Source organism: Mucor mucedo, assembly GCF_025094135.1.
Source record: "Mucor mucedo strain NRRL 3635 chromosome Unknown EV154scaffold_19, whole genome shotgun sequence".
NCBI classification, from domain to species: domain Eukaryota; kingdom Fungi; phylum Mucoromycota; class Mucoromycetes; order Mucorales; family Mucoraceae; genus Mucor; species Mucor mucedo.
The window spans coordinates 323,644-337,232 of NW_026252303.1; the positions used below are offsets into that span (position 1 = coordinate 323,644).

At 35.9% G+C, this 13,589-nt stretch overlaps 6 protein-coding genes across 6 annotated transcripts; all 6 read right to left on the reverse strand.

Moving 5' to 3' along the window:
* Nucleotides 1-769: 769 nt before the first annotated feature.
* Nucleotides 770-2,435, reverse strand: EV154DRAFT_499613 (nucleotide-diphospho-sugar transferase). The gene is made up of 5 exons (XM_051600499.1): nt 2,092-2,435; nt 1,742-2,038; nt 1,218-1,693; nt 1,117-1,160; nt 770-1,057 (listed from the first exon to the last, which is right to left on the reverse strand). Exons 1-5 carry the CDS (start codon nt 2,385-2,387, stop codon nt 947-949), a joined length of 1,224 nt encoding a protein of 407 aa, XP_051460612.1. The 5' UTR covers nt 2,388-2,435; the 3' UTR covers nt 770-946.
* Nucleotides 2,436-5,004: 2,569 nt separating this feature from the next.
* EV154DRAFT_499618 (uncharacterized protein) lies at nt 5,005-6,146 on the reverse strand. Its single transcript, XM_051600500.1, has 3 exons — nt 5,783-6,146; nt 5,583-5,728; nt 5,005-5,524 (listed from the first exon to the last, which is right to left on the reverse strand). Exons 1-3 carry the CDS (start codon nt 6,051-6,053, stop codon nt 5,435-5,437), a joined length of 507 nt encoding a protein of 168 aa, XP_051460613.1. The 5' UTR covers nt 6,054-6,146; the 3' UTR covers nt 5,005-5,434.
* Nucleotides 6,147-7,733: 1,587 nt separating this feature from the next.
* Nucleotides 7,734-9,047, reverse strand: EV154DRAFT_109185 (uncharacterized protein). The gene is made up of 4 exons (XM_051593894.1): nt 8,506-9,047; nt 8,119-8,362; nt 7,908-8,054; nt 7,734-7,853 (listed from the first exon to the last, which is right to left on the reverse strand). The coding sequence occupies exons 1-3, from the start codon at nt 8,882-8,884 to the stop codon at nt 8,051-8,053; spliced, it is 627 nt and encodes a 208-aa protein (XP_051460614.1). The 5' UTR covers nt 8,885-9,047; the 3' UTR covers nt 7,734-7,853; nt 7,908-8,050.
* A 1,970-nt stretch (nt 9,048-11,017) lies between these two features.
* EV154DRAFT_397899 (uncharacterized protein) lies at nt 11,018-11,351 on the reverse strand (the record flags this gene model as incomplete). Its single annotated transcript, XM_051595219.1, has 2 exons — nt 11,018-11,132; nt 11,188-11,351. Coding segments are annotated over 2 exons (279 nt in total), but the record flags the coding sequence as incomplete, so codon positions are not given.
* A 38-nt stretch (nt 11,352-11,389) lies between these two features.
* EV154DRAFT_415556 (uncharacterized protein) lies at nt 11,390-11,572 on the reverse strand (the record flags this gene model as incomplete). Its single annotated transcript, XM_051595679.1, has 1 exon — nt 11,390-11,572. A coding segment is annotated over one exon (183 nt), but the record flags the coding sequence as incomplete, so codon positions are not given.
* Nucleotides 11,573-12,136: 564 nt separating this feature from the next.
* Nucleotides 12,137-13,411, reverse strand: EV154DRAFT_459974 (uncharacterized protein). Its single transcript, XM_051597501.1, has 2 exons — nt 12,713-13,411; nt 12,137-12,655 (listed from the first exon to the last, which is right to left on the reverse strand). The coding sequence occupies exons 1-2, from the start codon at nt 13,338-13,340 to the stop codon at nt 12,363-12,365; spliced, it is 921 nt and encodes a 306-aa protein (XP_051460617.1). The 5' UTR covers nt 13,341-13,411; the 3' UTR covers nt 12,137-12,362.
* Nucleotides 13,412-13,589: the final 178 nt, after the last annotated feature.

Consider the following 13,589-nt stretch of genomic DNA (forward strand, 5'->3'; position numbering starts at 1 on the left):
GAAGCGACTATAGCAATTGCTGAAGAAGAAAAAGGCTTTTTTTAAATGTTATAAGCTAGACCATCATAAACCTTAACCAAGTATGATTATGTAGGTATATGTGTACATAAGTCTGACATGAACAAATTATCAAAGTTTAAATTATTGCTTAGAACGGTATTTTTTAGGATATGATGTATTAAGGTAAAAGAAATCAATTTTAATGACTCTATACCTGCCTATAGTGTTCAATACTTTTTACGCAATGATTACTACAAGAGCTGGTTAATCGAATAAACCTCTGTAAGCGTGCTTTTTTAATAAACAATATCACCCCCTTCGCCTTCCTTCTACTTCTATCTTCATTGAAATCATGATTATAAGGATAATGCTCTTTGTTTTACCGAACCCATGGGTAATAATGTAAGTAACTATATTTTTTTATGCTAATACATATAATGAATACCATGGACAGCATTGAATCATTCCAGCAAATACAGCGACAAATATTTGCTACCTTTTTAAGGCAAATGAAGCAGGCCTAGATTTACAGTTAACGCAGTACTAAAGGGAGGTGCAATTTATACGCATTTATGATAAAATGACCACCAATTGATTTTAAAAACCCGCCCTTTAGTACTGCGTTAACTGTAGTTTTGATAAAACTTTTGCTGTAGTTACTCCCAGCTATCATTATCCCACATCTTGTATTTACCAACTGTATACATAAATTATTTTAACCCACATTTGATAAACAATCTAACTAACTATTACATATGAATGAGAATTTCTCAAATAAATAGTTGATATGATAAATTAATTTTCATGTATCTTTATCTCCTAGTGCGAATCAAGTCCCACCTCTACGTGTATATGTGAATTCTAGGTTCGATTAAAGGCTTGGGGAAGAAAGAAAAAAAAAGTGTAAAGTGTAAAGTACAAAAAGGAATAGGAATAAAGTGATAATTTACACTGTAGCACGACCTGGGTTAGAGATGACTTGACCAAATTCTAATACTTGGTCTCCATTCGCCTTAAAATCCCATTGATGACCTTTGTCTGCATAGTTTTTCCAACCCTAATAAATTAAAGTTTCATTAATTTGTTGTTTTTCTCTTGGTATTTTCTCTGTGTTACCTGTAAACAAGAGCCTGGGTTTGTATCGAAATTAGGAATATTCTCTGATAAAAGGTTAGATATCTACATATGCAACATTATCGATTATTAATAGTCCTTACCAGGACACATGCAATTTCCGAGAGATCCGTCATCCACACAATGCGCAAAATTATCATGTCGGTATCCAATATCATTAAAGAAATGCACTTGACTCTTATTCAAAAACATGCCTGCTGCCAAACTATGTACAATAGCGTCTCCCCAGCGTTCATAAAAGAAGTTGCCGGTACTATCCAAGTAATCAAAATAAGCTTGGTATCGTTCGTCACGCCATAGGTTTAAGCTCGCAATTTCGAAATTAGACCAATAATGACACAGGTTGTATCCTCCCGTAGGATCGCCAAAGAACTTTAAAAGTGTCGTGTTTAATTGCTGCTGGTGTGCAAATCGTAATGTATGTTCCCATAGTGTAGGGATGGTTTCAGGGATCTCTTGTAAAGTAATGGTAAAACCGTATTCCTTTCCGTTTTCTTTCATGTACTTGAATGGATCATAATCAAGATCACAGTAAAAACTGACGCCAGGTTCCACACGCCTAAAATAGTTTAGCTTATATGTCGCTTAGATAATAATAATAATTTACCAGTAATATTCATATTCCTCTAACAATTTGTGGCGATAAAAGAAACCGGAATTGAAACGACACATGTGACGGTACGAGAGATTATCACCATACATGATACCTCTATTACCGTAATCCTTCAGCTGTTCGTGCATGAGGGTTTCATTGACATGTTTGGGGACGGACCACATACTTTTGGGAACAGTGCCAAATTTGATCTTTGCGTTTGTCATGGCAGATATCGCCTGTTTAAATTCGGATGTAAAAGGTTCGTCGTTTAAGAATACATAAGGATAATTGAATTTGCGATTAAAGCGACTACAAAACTGAATTGTTAATAACATCTTTAATTAAGTATATAGACTAATTACTCCTCGAATTCTCGCATAGTACGGCGCATAGGATTTAATTCGTTATTTCGTACAAGAACAACAATCACTGCCTTCTCTTTTTTGGCATTTGAGGAAGATAACTTGCACGAAGACTTGATATCAACAGTGGTATATTCAATAATGGGAGCTGTTTCTACCACCACCAGCTCTTCAAGGGGTTCTATCAAATCTACATTGACGCTTTGTATCGATGGACGAGATACAAAATAAAGTGATCCGAAATATAGGGCCCCAATTGATAAAAGCGTTAAAAAATAGGTTACACCTCCTCTCATTTTCGTTGACGATTATAAAACAAAAAAGAAAGAAGAAGAGAGAAAAAATAAATAAATAACTCAGTTTTTTTGTAAGACTTCAAATTACCCGAGATTTATACAGGATTTTAGTCTTAATTGGTACACACCAACTGAAAAAAACTAATTTAAAGTAGCAGTACTGTAAAGACTTTATTGCCCGAAAAGACAATGCACCAATGGATAAAATCGGTCGGTTGATGTGCCACAGAAAAGACATCTCCAGCGCCATACCACGGACAATTGACAAAGAGGGATCGTCTTTCTGTGTAATACATCATAAAAATAGTTTTAATCTCAGGCTCTAGATAGACTGAAGATCCCTTTTTCTTTAAATATAAAAAATAAAACTATTTTTTCTGTTTCATGAACATTTGCGTTTGTAAAGGTTGGAAAATAGTTTACGAAAACTGAAACATGAGCCTAAATGATATCATTTATTTCATCAACTATCTGCGAATGCCAAGCCAAATACGATTTCGGGGATCTAAAATAGGGCATACAACACCCGAGCTGTGTGGTGGAAGATCTACTTAGCTCCGACCTTTACTTTTAAAAACCGATGACGTAGGGGCGTTTATCAACTTTTTTTTTCACATCAAAATCTTTTTATTTCTTCTTCCATTTTAAAATCTTTAATGAATCTATGAAGGTAATCAAGCAAGTAAAAGAAACACGTTGACTTTGTACACATGAACCCTGCCCTTCGTCGGAGAAATTCGCCGGCTGCCCGATAACTCTCGTAGTTGTCCCCAGCTGGGAGTGGGAGCCGTACTAGTCTTTGTGGAAAGATGGCACAGTTGAACCCTGCCCTTCGTCGGAGAAATTCGCCGGCTGCCCGATAGCTCTCGTAGTTGTCCCCAGCTGGGAGTGGGAAGTTGTCATCTTTCTCTTTTACTCTGCGTTAAAAAAATTAAACGGTATGTGCAATTGATTTGTTAGACATGCTACACTATATTCTTTTTCTAGGTGAAGATGTTTCATTATGTCTGGATCTGGATCTTCTATTATAGTCTAATTGGCGTTTAACAAGAGAAAACTTCTGGTCATCTAATAATCCAAAACTACCTATACTTTCTAAACGAACTGTTATCAAATAAACATTGTTTTTATTTTACACAAACTCATAGCATAACTCCTAATCAGTTATACCCATCGCTGCTATTTTACCTTTTATCTCTTCACATTCTAGCGATATATACATTCTTTCTATTTACCACTAGTATTTCAGTATTATTTGTACATGACATAAATTCTCTTTCAACAGTTTAACATTATCAGTAAATAAAAAACATAATCTTTTACAACTTTGTCCATCAACTTTAATAATTTGATACTACTGTACTAAAAAAATAACGGGTCTCTTAGGGACAGCTAGGGTGCGCGTAGTCGTAATGTTGGGATTATGATACTTTTATAGACATCAAGAGGTCAATATAACTTAACAACTTGAAATATATACGACCAACATAGTTTAAACCAGTATATGTGTTTTATAGCTTACTTTCAGCTTCTCGTTTGGACTTTACTTTAATATTTCTGCGTAAGATTAAGATCAAACGAGCTCAAAGGCGAAAGAGTGATGATAGAATTGTCAAAATAATTATAAATCGTTTAATATACATTTATTCGTAACTGTTACATTGTTTTTGATTGTATATCCTTGTTCCCAGGTCTACAGAACATCAAATCACAGATCTTACGCTGCGACTACGTGCACTTTGACTGTCCCTAAGGAAAATTTGGCTTTCCTTAAGAAAAGCGAAATACAATACGAAAACTAAGAGCTAGGGCTTTGTGGGCTTTCTTCGGTCACTTCATCCTTATGCTTGTCCTCATTTAAGCGAACAAGAACAGGCTCGACAAAGTCAAGTAAAGAGACATAGGTTTCACCTTTGTCGGTTTCGAAGTAGGTGTTGAGGATATCATAGATATAATAATAAAGTTAATTGTCACATCACATTATGGATGGATAATAAATATAAAAGAATCATGAATCACGCATTACCCCACTTGTTCTCATCCTACCGTTGGAGTCTGTACACAGGGCACATCCCTGTGGCGAGTAAATATTTATTCTGCAAAAGCAATACAATCGAATGGGCCTGGACTATGGAATATTAATAGATCCTGAGCACAAATATTACTCTTGTCATTTGATGTTATAACTGTTGATCCCTCTGACTAATATTTATATACTCAGTATGGAAGGGCTAAAATTAAAGACATGTTGATTATTTACTATCACCAGATTATTACATCATGATCCAATAAGGCGCTTACTATTCTCCCTAGAACTATCCCAGTTCTTTATATAAATATCCATAGTTTTTTCTCAATACCTTTTTGAATACATTTTTTGGAATACGTTTTTAATTATAATTTTTTCGTCCATAATAAAAGTGGTATCCAAGTTCTAACAGTATCACTTTTGGTTTATTTTTTTATTTTGTTCTCCATGCAAAACAGTAGGTCTCCCTCAATATTTTGTCATGCTCTTGACTTAAAACTGACAAAGCGTTCATTGTTTCGTCCAAAGCCACCTAGTGTGATTATCAAGTTAGTCGTTTCTTCATATTAAAGAAATAAAGATACATATACCCCTAAACTAACAGAAAATTTATCAAAGGAAGAACACCTTCAGATTTTTTCTGAAATCCTTGATAATTTCTACTTTTTGTTCCTTGTTCATAAAATACAATCCGGGGGAAGGGGTGAACATACTCCAATGTCGAATTGCATGATCTATGTGTATAAGGTATTTAGCAAGTATGTAATAAGTATGTCAATTTTAGTTACTGTGTGTGTGAGTAAAATGAACTTTCAAGTTCTTAAAACTGTTAAAGCTGGCATATTTGTATTTTCGGGCAAGTGTACGAAGCATCATTAATAAGCCAAACATCGCCTTGTAATGGTCAAAGCTAGTTTTTGCCTTATCGTTTTCACCAAATGCTGAAGATACTTCAGATAATAAGACTTCAGTTGCAATGCACCTGACATATTCACCATACTTGCCGCACCTGCCATATTCACCATACTTGCCGCACCTGCCATATCAATATTTTGTCATGCTCTTGACTTAGAACTGACAAAGCGTTTATTGTTTCGTCCAAAGCCACCTAGTGTGATTATCAAGTTAGTCGTTTCCTCATATTAAAGAAATAAAGATACATATACCCCTAAACTAACAGAAAAATTTATCAAAGGAAGAACACCTTCAGATTTTCTTCTAAAATCCTTGATGATTTCTGCTTTTTGTTCCTTGTTCATTATGTACAATCCGGGGGAAGGGGTGAACATACTCCAATGTCGAATTGCATGATCTATGTGTATAAGGTATTTAGCAAGTATGTAATAAGTCTGTCAATTTTACTTACTATGGGTGTGAATAAAATGAACTTTCAAGTTCTTAAAACTATTAAAACTGGCATATTTGTATTTTCTGGCAAGTGTACGAATCATCATTAATAAGCCAAACATCGCCTTGTAGTGGTCAAAGCTGGTTTTTGCTTTGTCGTTTTCACCAAATGCTGAAGATACTTCAGATAATAAGATTTCAGTTCCAATGCTATTAAATAGAATAGTTCCATCTGCATTGTATCTTAGCCGTTTATCTGTAATGCCTTGGTGTTGTAGTTGAACTGTCATGGCCTTGAGTTCTACTTCACCTGGATAAAAGTTTACATCGTGGCCTAGATCCTTAAGGTATTTGTTACATGCTTGTAATATAGGATGGACGACATAATGGCGCAAGCAACTTTCGGAAGAAGAAAGAGTTTCCGAGGAACCATCAAAAAGAGTAGAACTACAAAAATGGTTATTATTTTTTTTTTTTTGGTATAACGAAAACTTAAATTTGATGCAACTTACAATAGACTTAAGATGCATGTCGTTAAATCTCTCTTGGCAACCAAATCAACTGTACTGCTGCAAGTTCGAAACATCTCAACTTTATCAAGCCATTCTTTTGGGTTTTTCTGTTATTCATTTGAATGTAAGTTGTGTTGTTCTCCACATTTAAATGTTTTTTTAGCTTACTGAATTAAGTGCCTCCAATAACAATTGTTTGAAAATACGATCAACTTGTTCCATTTTGATATTTGGAACTTGCTTATTTAATTCTTGAAAAAGCTCCACAGGGAGCACTAGTCTACGAAGAACTTCCTTGCCACACCAAATTACATTGTGTGATTCAGGACTAAAAATTAAACCGGGTTTTAATTATTCATATTATTAAATAATGAAAAGTTATTATGTTACCTTAGGGCTGGCAAAACAGTGAAATCTCTTAAACTTTTCAATAAAATTTTCCATGATTCCCAAATATCATGAACATCATTTTCGTCATCTTCTTCTTCGCCACTATTGCTTGGAATGTCCTGAGCTTCATCTTTTTCTTCTTGGCTCTCGAACAATTGCGTACGAACTCGTTGTCTTTTCCTGCTTCCACTCACACCTTCATCGACAATTTCTTCGGCCATCTGTCCTCGTAATTGGTACTATACAGGCATCTTAGGTTAATTTTTTTTTTAATAGTGAACTAATAGAATAATGTAACATACCTTCGATTTCTCATAGTTAATAGATGTTGAAGCAATCGCAGCAGAGTCTTTCCAGAAGTTAGTAATAGCTGCTTTTCCTTTTACAGACTAAACAAATTTTTTTATTAGCTTTTCTCTACGATTTTTCTTTGTGCCTATTCTTACTTTCAGAGCACCTTCCATTTGGCGCAGCATTGTCTCTGCAATTGTACCGGGAATAACATAAGATTGCGTTATTTCGATATCTTCTGCGGGAGCTTTATTTCCGTTCCGAGCGGTAATTGTAGGATTCTTCTGTACAAGCTGCATGAGATAAGCATTTGGGTTCCAGTTACGATGCTCTTCTGTCATAAAAAACTCTACAGAGAAAACATGAGCGTGTAAATCATCATGAAAACTAAGACACGTACATGGGAAAAAGGGTTATTCGTAAGCCTCAGAATAGAATGTATCTGTAAAATGAGTTGGCTTTTGGGAATTCATGGCAAAAGTGTTGGGAGTAGACATTTAACATACAGTTGGAATCCAGTTTCTGGTACAAAAAAAGGGTATGTGAATGTATTAGCTCTGACCCTTACCTTTCAAAACCGATGACATAGGCGTTTATCAACTTTATTTCGGTTCCGAAGTAGGTCTCCCTCAATATTTTGTCATGCTCTTGACTTAAAACTGACAAAGCGTTCATTGTTTCGTCCAAAGCCACCTAGTGTGATTATCAAGTTAGTCGTTTCCTCATATTAAAGAAATAAAGATACATATACCCCTAAATTAACAGTAAAATTTATCAAAGGAAGAACACCTTCAGATTTTCTTCTAAAATCCTTGATGATTTCTGCTTTTTGTTCCTTGTTCATAATATACAATCCGGGGGAAGGGGTGAACATACTCCAATGTCGAATTGCATGATCTATGTGTATAAGGTATTTAGCAAGTATGTAATAAGTCTGTCAATTTTACTTACTATGGGTGTGAATAAAATGAACTTTCAAGTTCTTAAAATTATCAAAACTGGCATATTTATATTTTCTGGCAAGAGTACGAAGCATCATCAACAAACCAAACATCGCTTTGTAGTGGTCGAAGCTAGTTTTGGCTTTGTCATTTTCACCTAGTGCTGAAGATACTTCAGACAACAAGACTTTTATGCAATGCACCTGACATATTCACCATACTTGCCGCACCTGCCATATTCACCATACATGCTGCTATTACATAAAATTGTTCCATCTGCATTGTATCTAAAACGTTTATCTGTAATGCCTGGGTTTTGTAGCTGAACTGTCATGGCCTTAAGTTCTACTTCACCTGGATAAAAGTTTACATTATGGCCTAGATCCTTAAGATATCTGTTACATGCTTGCAATAGAGGATTAACGACATAATAGCGCAAGCAACTTTCGGAAGAAGATAGAGTTTCTGAGGAACCATCAAAAAGAGTAGAACTAGAAAAATGGTTATTTTTTTTGGTATAATGAAAACTTAAATTTTGATGAAACTTACAATATATTAAAGATACATATCATTAAATCCCTTTTAGCAATCAATTAACTGCCACCAACCATGCAATCTTGTTTCAAGGATATTTTTTTCGGCTGGATTCAGATGGTCTTGCAACAACGTTTTTACCAAGGCTTTGCCAACACCAAGCATTATTGTATGAAGGAGCTCGATTGGACAATCCAACATCGTATCGAACGATTGAAGGTCTACCAGAGCCTGACCACCAACAGGTCTGTAACCAGTATCGACATTAACCAACAAAGTCTTGTAATCGCCAGAAGCCAAATACCGCGCGTACATATCTGCAACCACATTTTCAGAGCGAGGGTCACAACGATAATCACTGTTATCAAGTCGAGCTGGGGTTTTTAATTCCCACACACACTCGGCATGGCATCTTGGCACCGCGACTAGAGGCAAGCTCCAAATGACGCGCATTATCAGCAGTGATAAATTGCAACGGAGCAACGACAACGACAGCCTCACCACCAGGCAAAAACATCTCCACACCTTTCTTCGACAACAAAAGATCCTCAACAATAGCAGGTAGCATTTGCATTACAGACAGCAAATGATCTGAACAGATGAAGGCTGTATTCTCAACTACATGTCGTTCAGCAAGAGGCAAAGCGGCAGGTACCATGATCCAACTATCAAACTTGTTGTGTTACTTGGTTCGATTTCCACTCATATCATCAATAACAACACAACTTATATTCAAAATGATAACAGGGTAACCAAGAAAAATGGCTTGATAAAGGGAAATGTCTAGACCTCCGTATTTTTTTCAAACGTATTTTTTTAAAACCACTTACAGGAATTCTGGCCAGAAGACCAGAAGACCAGCAGACCAGTATGATTACGACTATTTACAGTGTAATCCCAGCCATTCACAGTTCATGAGTACCAAAAAAACTCAAGAACTCTCTGCCCTAGAAGGTAGCCCTCCTATAGCAAAGACTAGCCGCAGCCGTAATATCGTAATACATCTTTTTCAATTTAGTGTCTTTTCAAAGAAACAAGAGTCATTACTAACTAACCTTTTTACATTATTGGTTACTTTCATAAGATAGAAGAAATATGCCGAGAGAAGAGAAAGGAGAAGAATAAAGTGTGTGAACCAGCTTTATTTATAGGCTGATAAACAAGCTTATGTCAAGATGATTTCATTTGTCTATTTTATCATCCATAATGTTTGAGCCTTTACTTAAAATAGAAACACTTGCAAAAACCTCCCAAGCAAGTCAGAGCTTGGTAATTGTCTATCTGCGTTCCAATAGTAGCTTGTAATGACAGTGAAGCAGATTTTATGGAAAACAGAAATCGATCATCCCATGAAGTTTAGATGATATGGCATGTCAATCGACGTGTAGACCGTCGCGTGATTCTAAAAAATACGTTTGAAAAAATACGGAGCTCTAGACATTGCCTGATAAAGTTGAGATGTTTCGAAAGTGCAGTAGTACAGGCCAGAATTATCCTGTTAAAGCTTCAAACAAAGTTCTTGAGGTAACTGTGTCCTTCAAGTCCACTATTAAAGACTTTGTTGATAACAATGATGATGATAAAATCATGAAAGTTCGCTCGACCGGAATGCTCCGAAACGGAAACCACCTCTTTATCGGTGAGGTCGTCAAAATCGATGCGTTGACTGGTGCTCCCACCAACTTTGAATACGCTCTTTGGTGTGAACGTGGGACCTGTGACAAGATTCGAACTTCTAAGCCAGTCCGACGGTTTAAACTCCTGTGTTTATTACGTTTGTAACAAAGACAATGGAAGAAATCTGTCAGGTACTTTATCCTTGTTTAAATGTTGAGTCCAAATTGGGTTAAGGTGTCAATTCGTACAGTCAGGAATGTAAGTAACTTTAGACAGAAAGAAAGTTGTCTTTATTAAGTTACGCGTCTGATTACGACATACTGTTAAACTAGTGACGTAATAGTCACGGGACCTATTTTGACTAATTATTCCAAGATCAAATACCGCTTTGACAAATCTTATTGAAAAGCTGTTGCGGACGAAGAGAAAAAGAGTGTCAGTTTGTGGGGATACTTGATTTTTCAAGAAAGATGAACCTTCGTTTCAAATTAATCAATGCCATTAAGTTTGGCATCTTCTGGTGGGCATTGTCTCTTAGGCCGTTCCCAAGCAAATTTTTCTTCAATGTTTTTTTACCAGTCAAATTTATGGGGGGTTGGGTATTTTACAAATTGGTAATATGTACCCTCCAAAGGGGGGGGGGGGTGTATATTACAAAAAAGTAAAAACAGTGTGACATGACTTAAAATAATATTGCTAATTACAAAACTAGCATGTCTAATTTAATGGTTGTATATAGGCCACATCTCTATCCTGAGTATAGTATAATTATAAGCTAGTACTTATACTGGGGGGTACTATTCTTTTCCCAAATTGAGCGAAAATAAATTTTGCTTGGGAACGGCCAAATTGGCTTAAATTTTTGAAGGATGGTGGTCAATTCAGAGCCATTCTTACCTGCATTAAAATACTTAAGCGATAATTTAGACGGATATTTATGTTTATTGTTGTTACTTGACGGCCATTATTAAGGCTTTCCAATATTTTCTTAAAATTAAGAACTGCTGCCAAATCCCTGTTCCATAATTTCCTCTCAGCAATGCCTCCATCTTTGTACTCTATCAAACAATTCACGTTCTCATATCTACATCAAATACGAAATGTCCTCATTAAAGCTTTTCAAGTTATGTATTGAATACCCAAGTAAACCATAACAGATGATGGTTGGTGTTTCTTTGCGTCTGTATGGCCGTAGGCTTGTAATAGTTTGAATTTTTTTCAACGACTGTTCACAATCTGGGCAGAAGGATGACGTTCTAAATTCATCAATAAGGAAAACTTCAAAGCCATTCTTTTTTAACATCTTTATGAGCCCCTTGTTTCTTCTTGGCTCTTGATACTTCACGTTTGGAGCTGCCAATGGCCAATTAAAAAAATAGAGTCTGGTCCGAACTCGTTTTCCAGTCTTTTGATCAAATCGGCATCATCCTTGTCGTAATATAGCTTACTAAAGAACTTCGTCTTTCTGAACGGTGAGAGTTTTAACTTTTGTAATCGTTTACTCGCAAGTTGCTTTAGATTGTTATCACCGTCATTACTATCAAGTATATTCCCATAAAGCTCGTTCAACGAGTCCTTCTCTGCATGGTCTAAGCGTTTACATATGTGCTCTTGTTTAATTATAATTTCTATATAAGTTGCGTACAAATGCAAATTACTAGAACTATCCGAAGAGTCCTTGTTTTGGGGTAAGTGATCACGAATGTTTGTAACAAATAGTTGTCCATAGTAGATGAACTTGCATCATTTTCTCTGCCTATGATGCGTTGATTAACTGTCAAACTATGTACAATAATGATAAGTTTAGTAGTACATAAATAGACAAAACCAAATACAGACATTCGTAGCTTTAGGGCAGGGATCAATCTCAGTAGAGGACTAATACGGATAAATACAACTTGGGATGGGCTGTCAAGGTTCAAGTGTTTAACAGGTCTTTATATTCATATACCAATCTTCGTGTTGGTAAGTCAGGGAAACAAATTTAGTGCCGAAACACTAGGAGTTGAGTACTTTACTTCAGGGGCGGGAACAACACATATTAGGTTTAACAAAGCTACTTTATTGTAGAATTAAATATATAAAAAACGCATACTAATATAAGAGAGCAATTACTGAGAAAACTGAGTATCGGTTAACTTAAGAGGACTTTTTATCTAAAATTATCGTTTTATTCATAAGTGAACGTTGAATTAAGGTTGAGGGCGTCTTTTATCTATGCAATTAGTTTTTGGGTTGTCTTAAAGTTCAGATATTTTAGCTTCCAATTTTCATTTTTGATTCGTCCAAAAAAAAAAAACTGAAAGTCTTGATTTTATCTATTTCTTAGCTGATTATACATGTCTCTTATACTCCGTTTACTATTCATTTTTATTTTAACAGCCCTCAAATTCTTTAACTCAGCAAACATTTCACCTGCTACTTTTTTTTCTTCTTCAGTCCAGGGACTACGATCCACATCCGGATCCAAAAAATTATGATAGCGCGTTCTTAACTGCGAAATACTGCGTTGACTCTTCATCTCGGTTTGAATCTTTTGAAATTCGTCAATACCGTATTTCTTCACTGCTTGCAGTAAAGCATCATCCTCTTCTTTTGAAAACTCACCTTTTCGGTTGTTAGGGATGGATTATTCAAGTCACAAACATAACAAAAAACACATACCTTTTTTCAAGGTGGACACTTCATAGGCCCATTTATTTCGACACTGATCCTCACTTCTAGTCCCAATCTCCTTTGCGATTGTCTCCCAGTCTTTCCCATGCTTAGATACCAATTTCTTTAAACGTTCAGTTTCTGCCGGTATCCAACTACCACGATTTAAGGTTGGGTGAATTGAATTTTGCCAAAACTGTTTGATACGAGCAATTGTTCTCCTTTTAGGTAAGCTGCTTTGGATCGCTTCCCAGTCAATATTTTCTGGATCTTGCTCTGAACCGAGGCGTTGTTGTAAAATCTTCTTTTCTTCCAGGGTCCAGCGAGTGGTATCATGCGTCACTGAGAAATAATGCGCTCGAATACAGAACGAAGTTCTGCCTGGGAAGTAATTTGCAAACACTTTCCACTTGTTACCATATTTCGTCACTAGTATCAGCAGCTTTTCTGTATCTGCTCTGGACCATGTACGTCGTATGCTATAAGGTGTAGGCTCCGTAACTGAATTCGGATCTCGAAAGAAAATAGAGCTGGTTGAAAAACGTTGACAAGTAGACGGCCGTAAATGCAAACTGTTTTTTCTTGCAATGGAGTGAAATAGTGCAAAACTTAAACGATTTAAAACAGCACTTGACATTTCTGACAGGGTATCTAATTTGAGAAATGAAGAAGAGTTTTATTTTATTTTTTTGAGAAAGAGGAGCGTTGTTATATGTCCGGTCCGAGACATTTTTGTGCCCGTCACTAAAGTGTAAAAAGCCTAGTAGCGAATTAGCAGTAATATGTCCCGCATGAAAAATGTCTTTGTCTTCTCCCACTGTTTAGTAAATATTCACATAAATGCACGATATATTAGTACATTTGTCCAATTTATAAAAGAAAAATG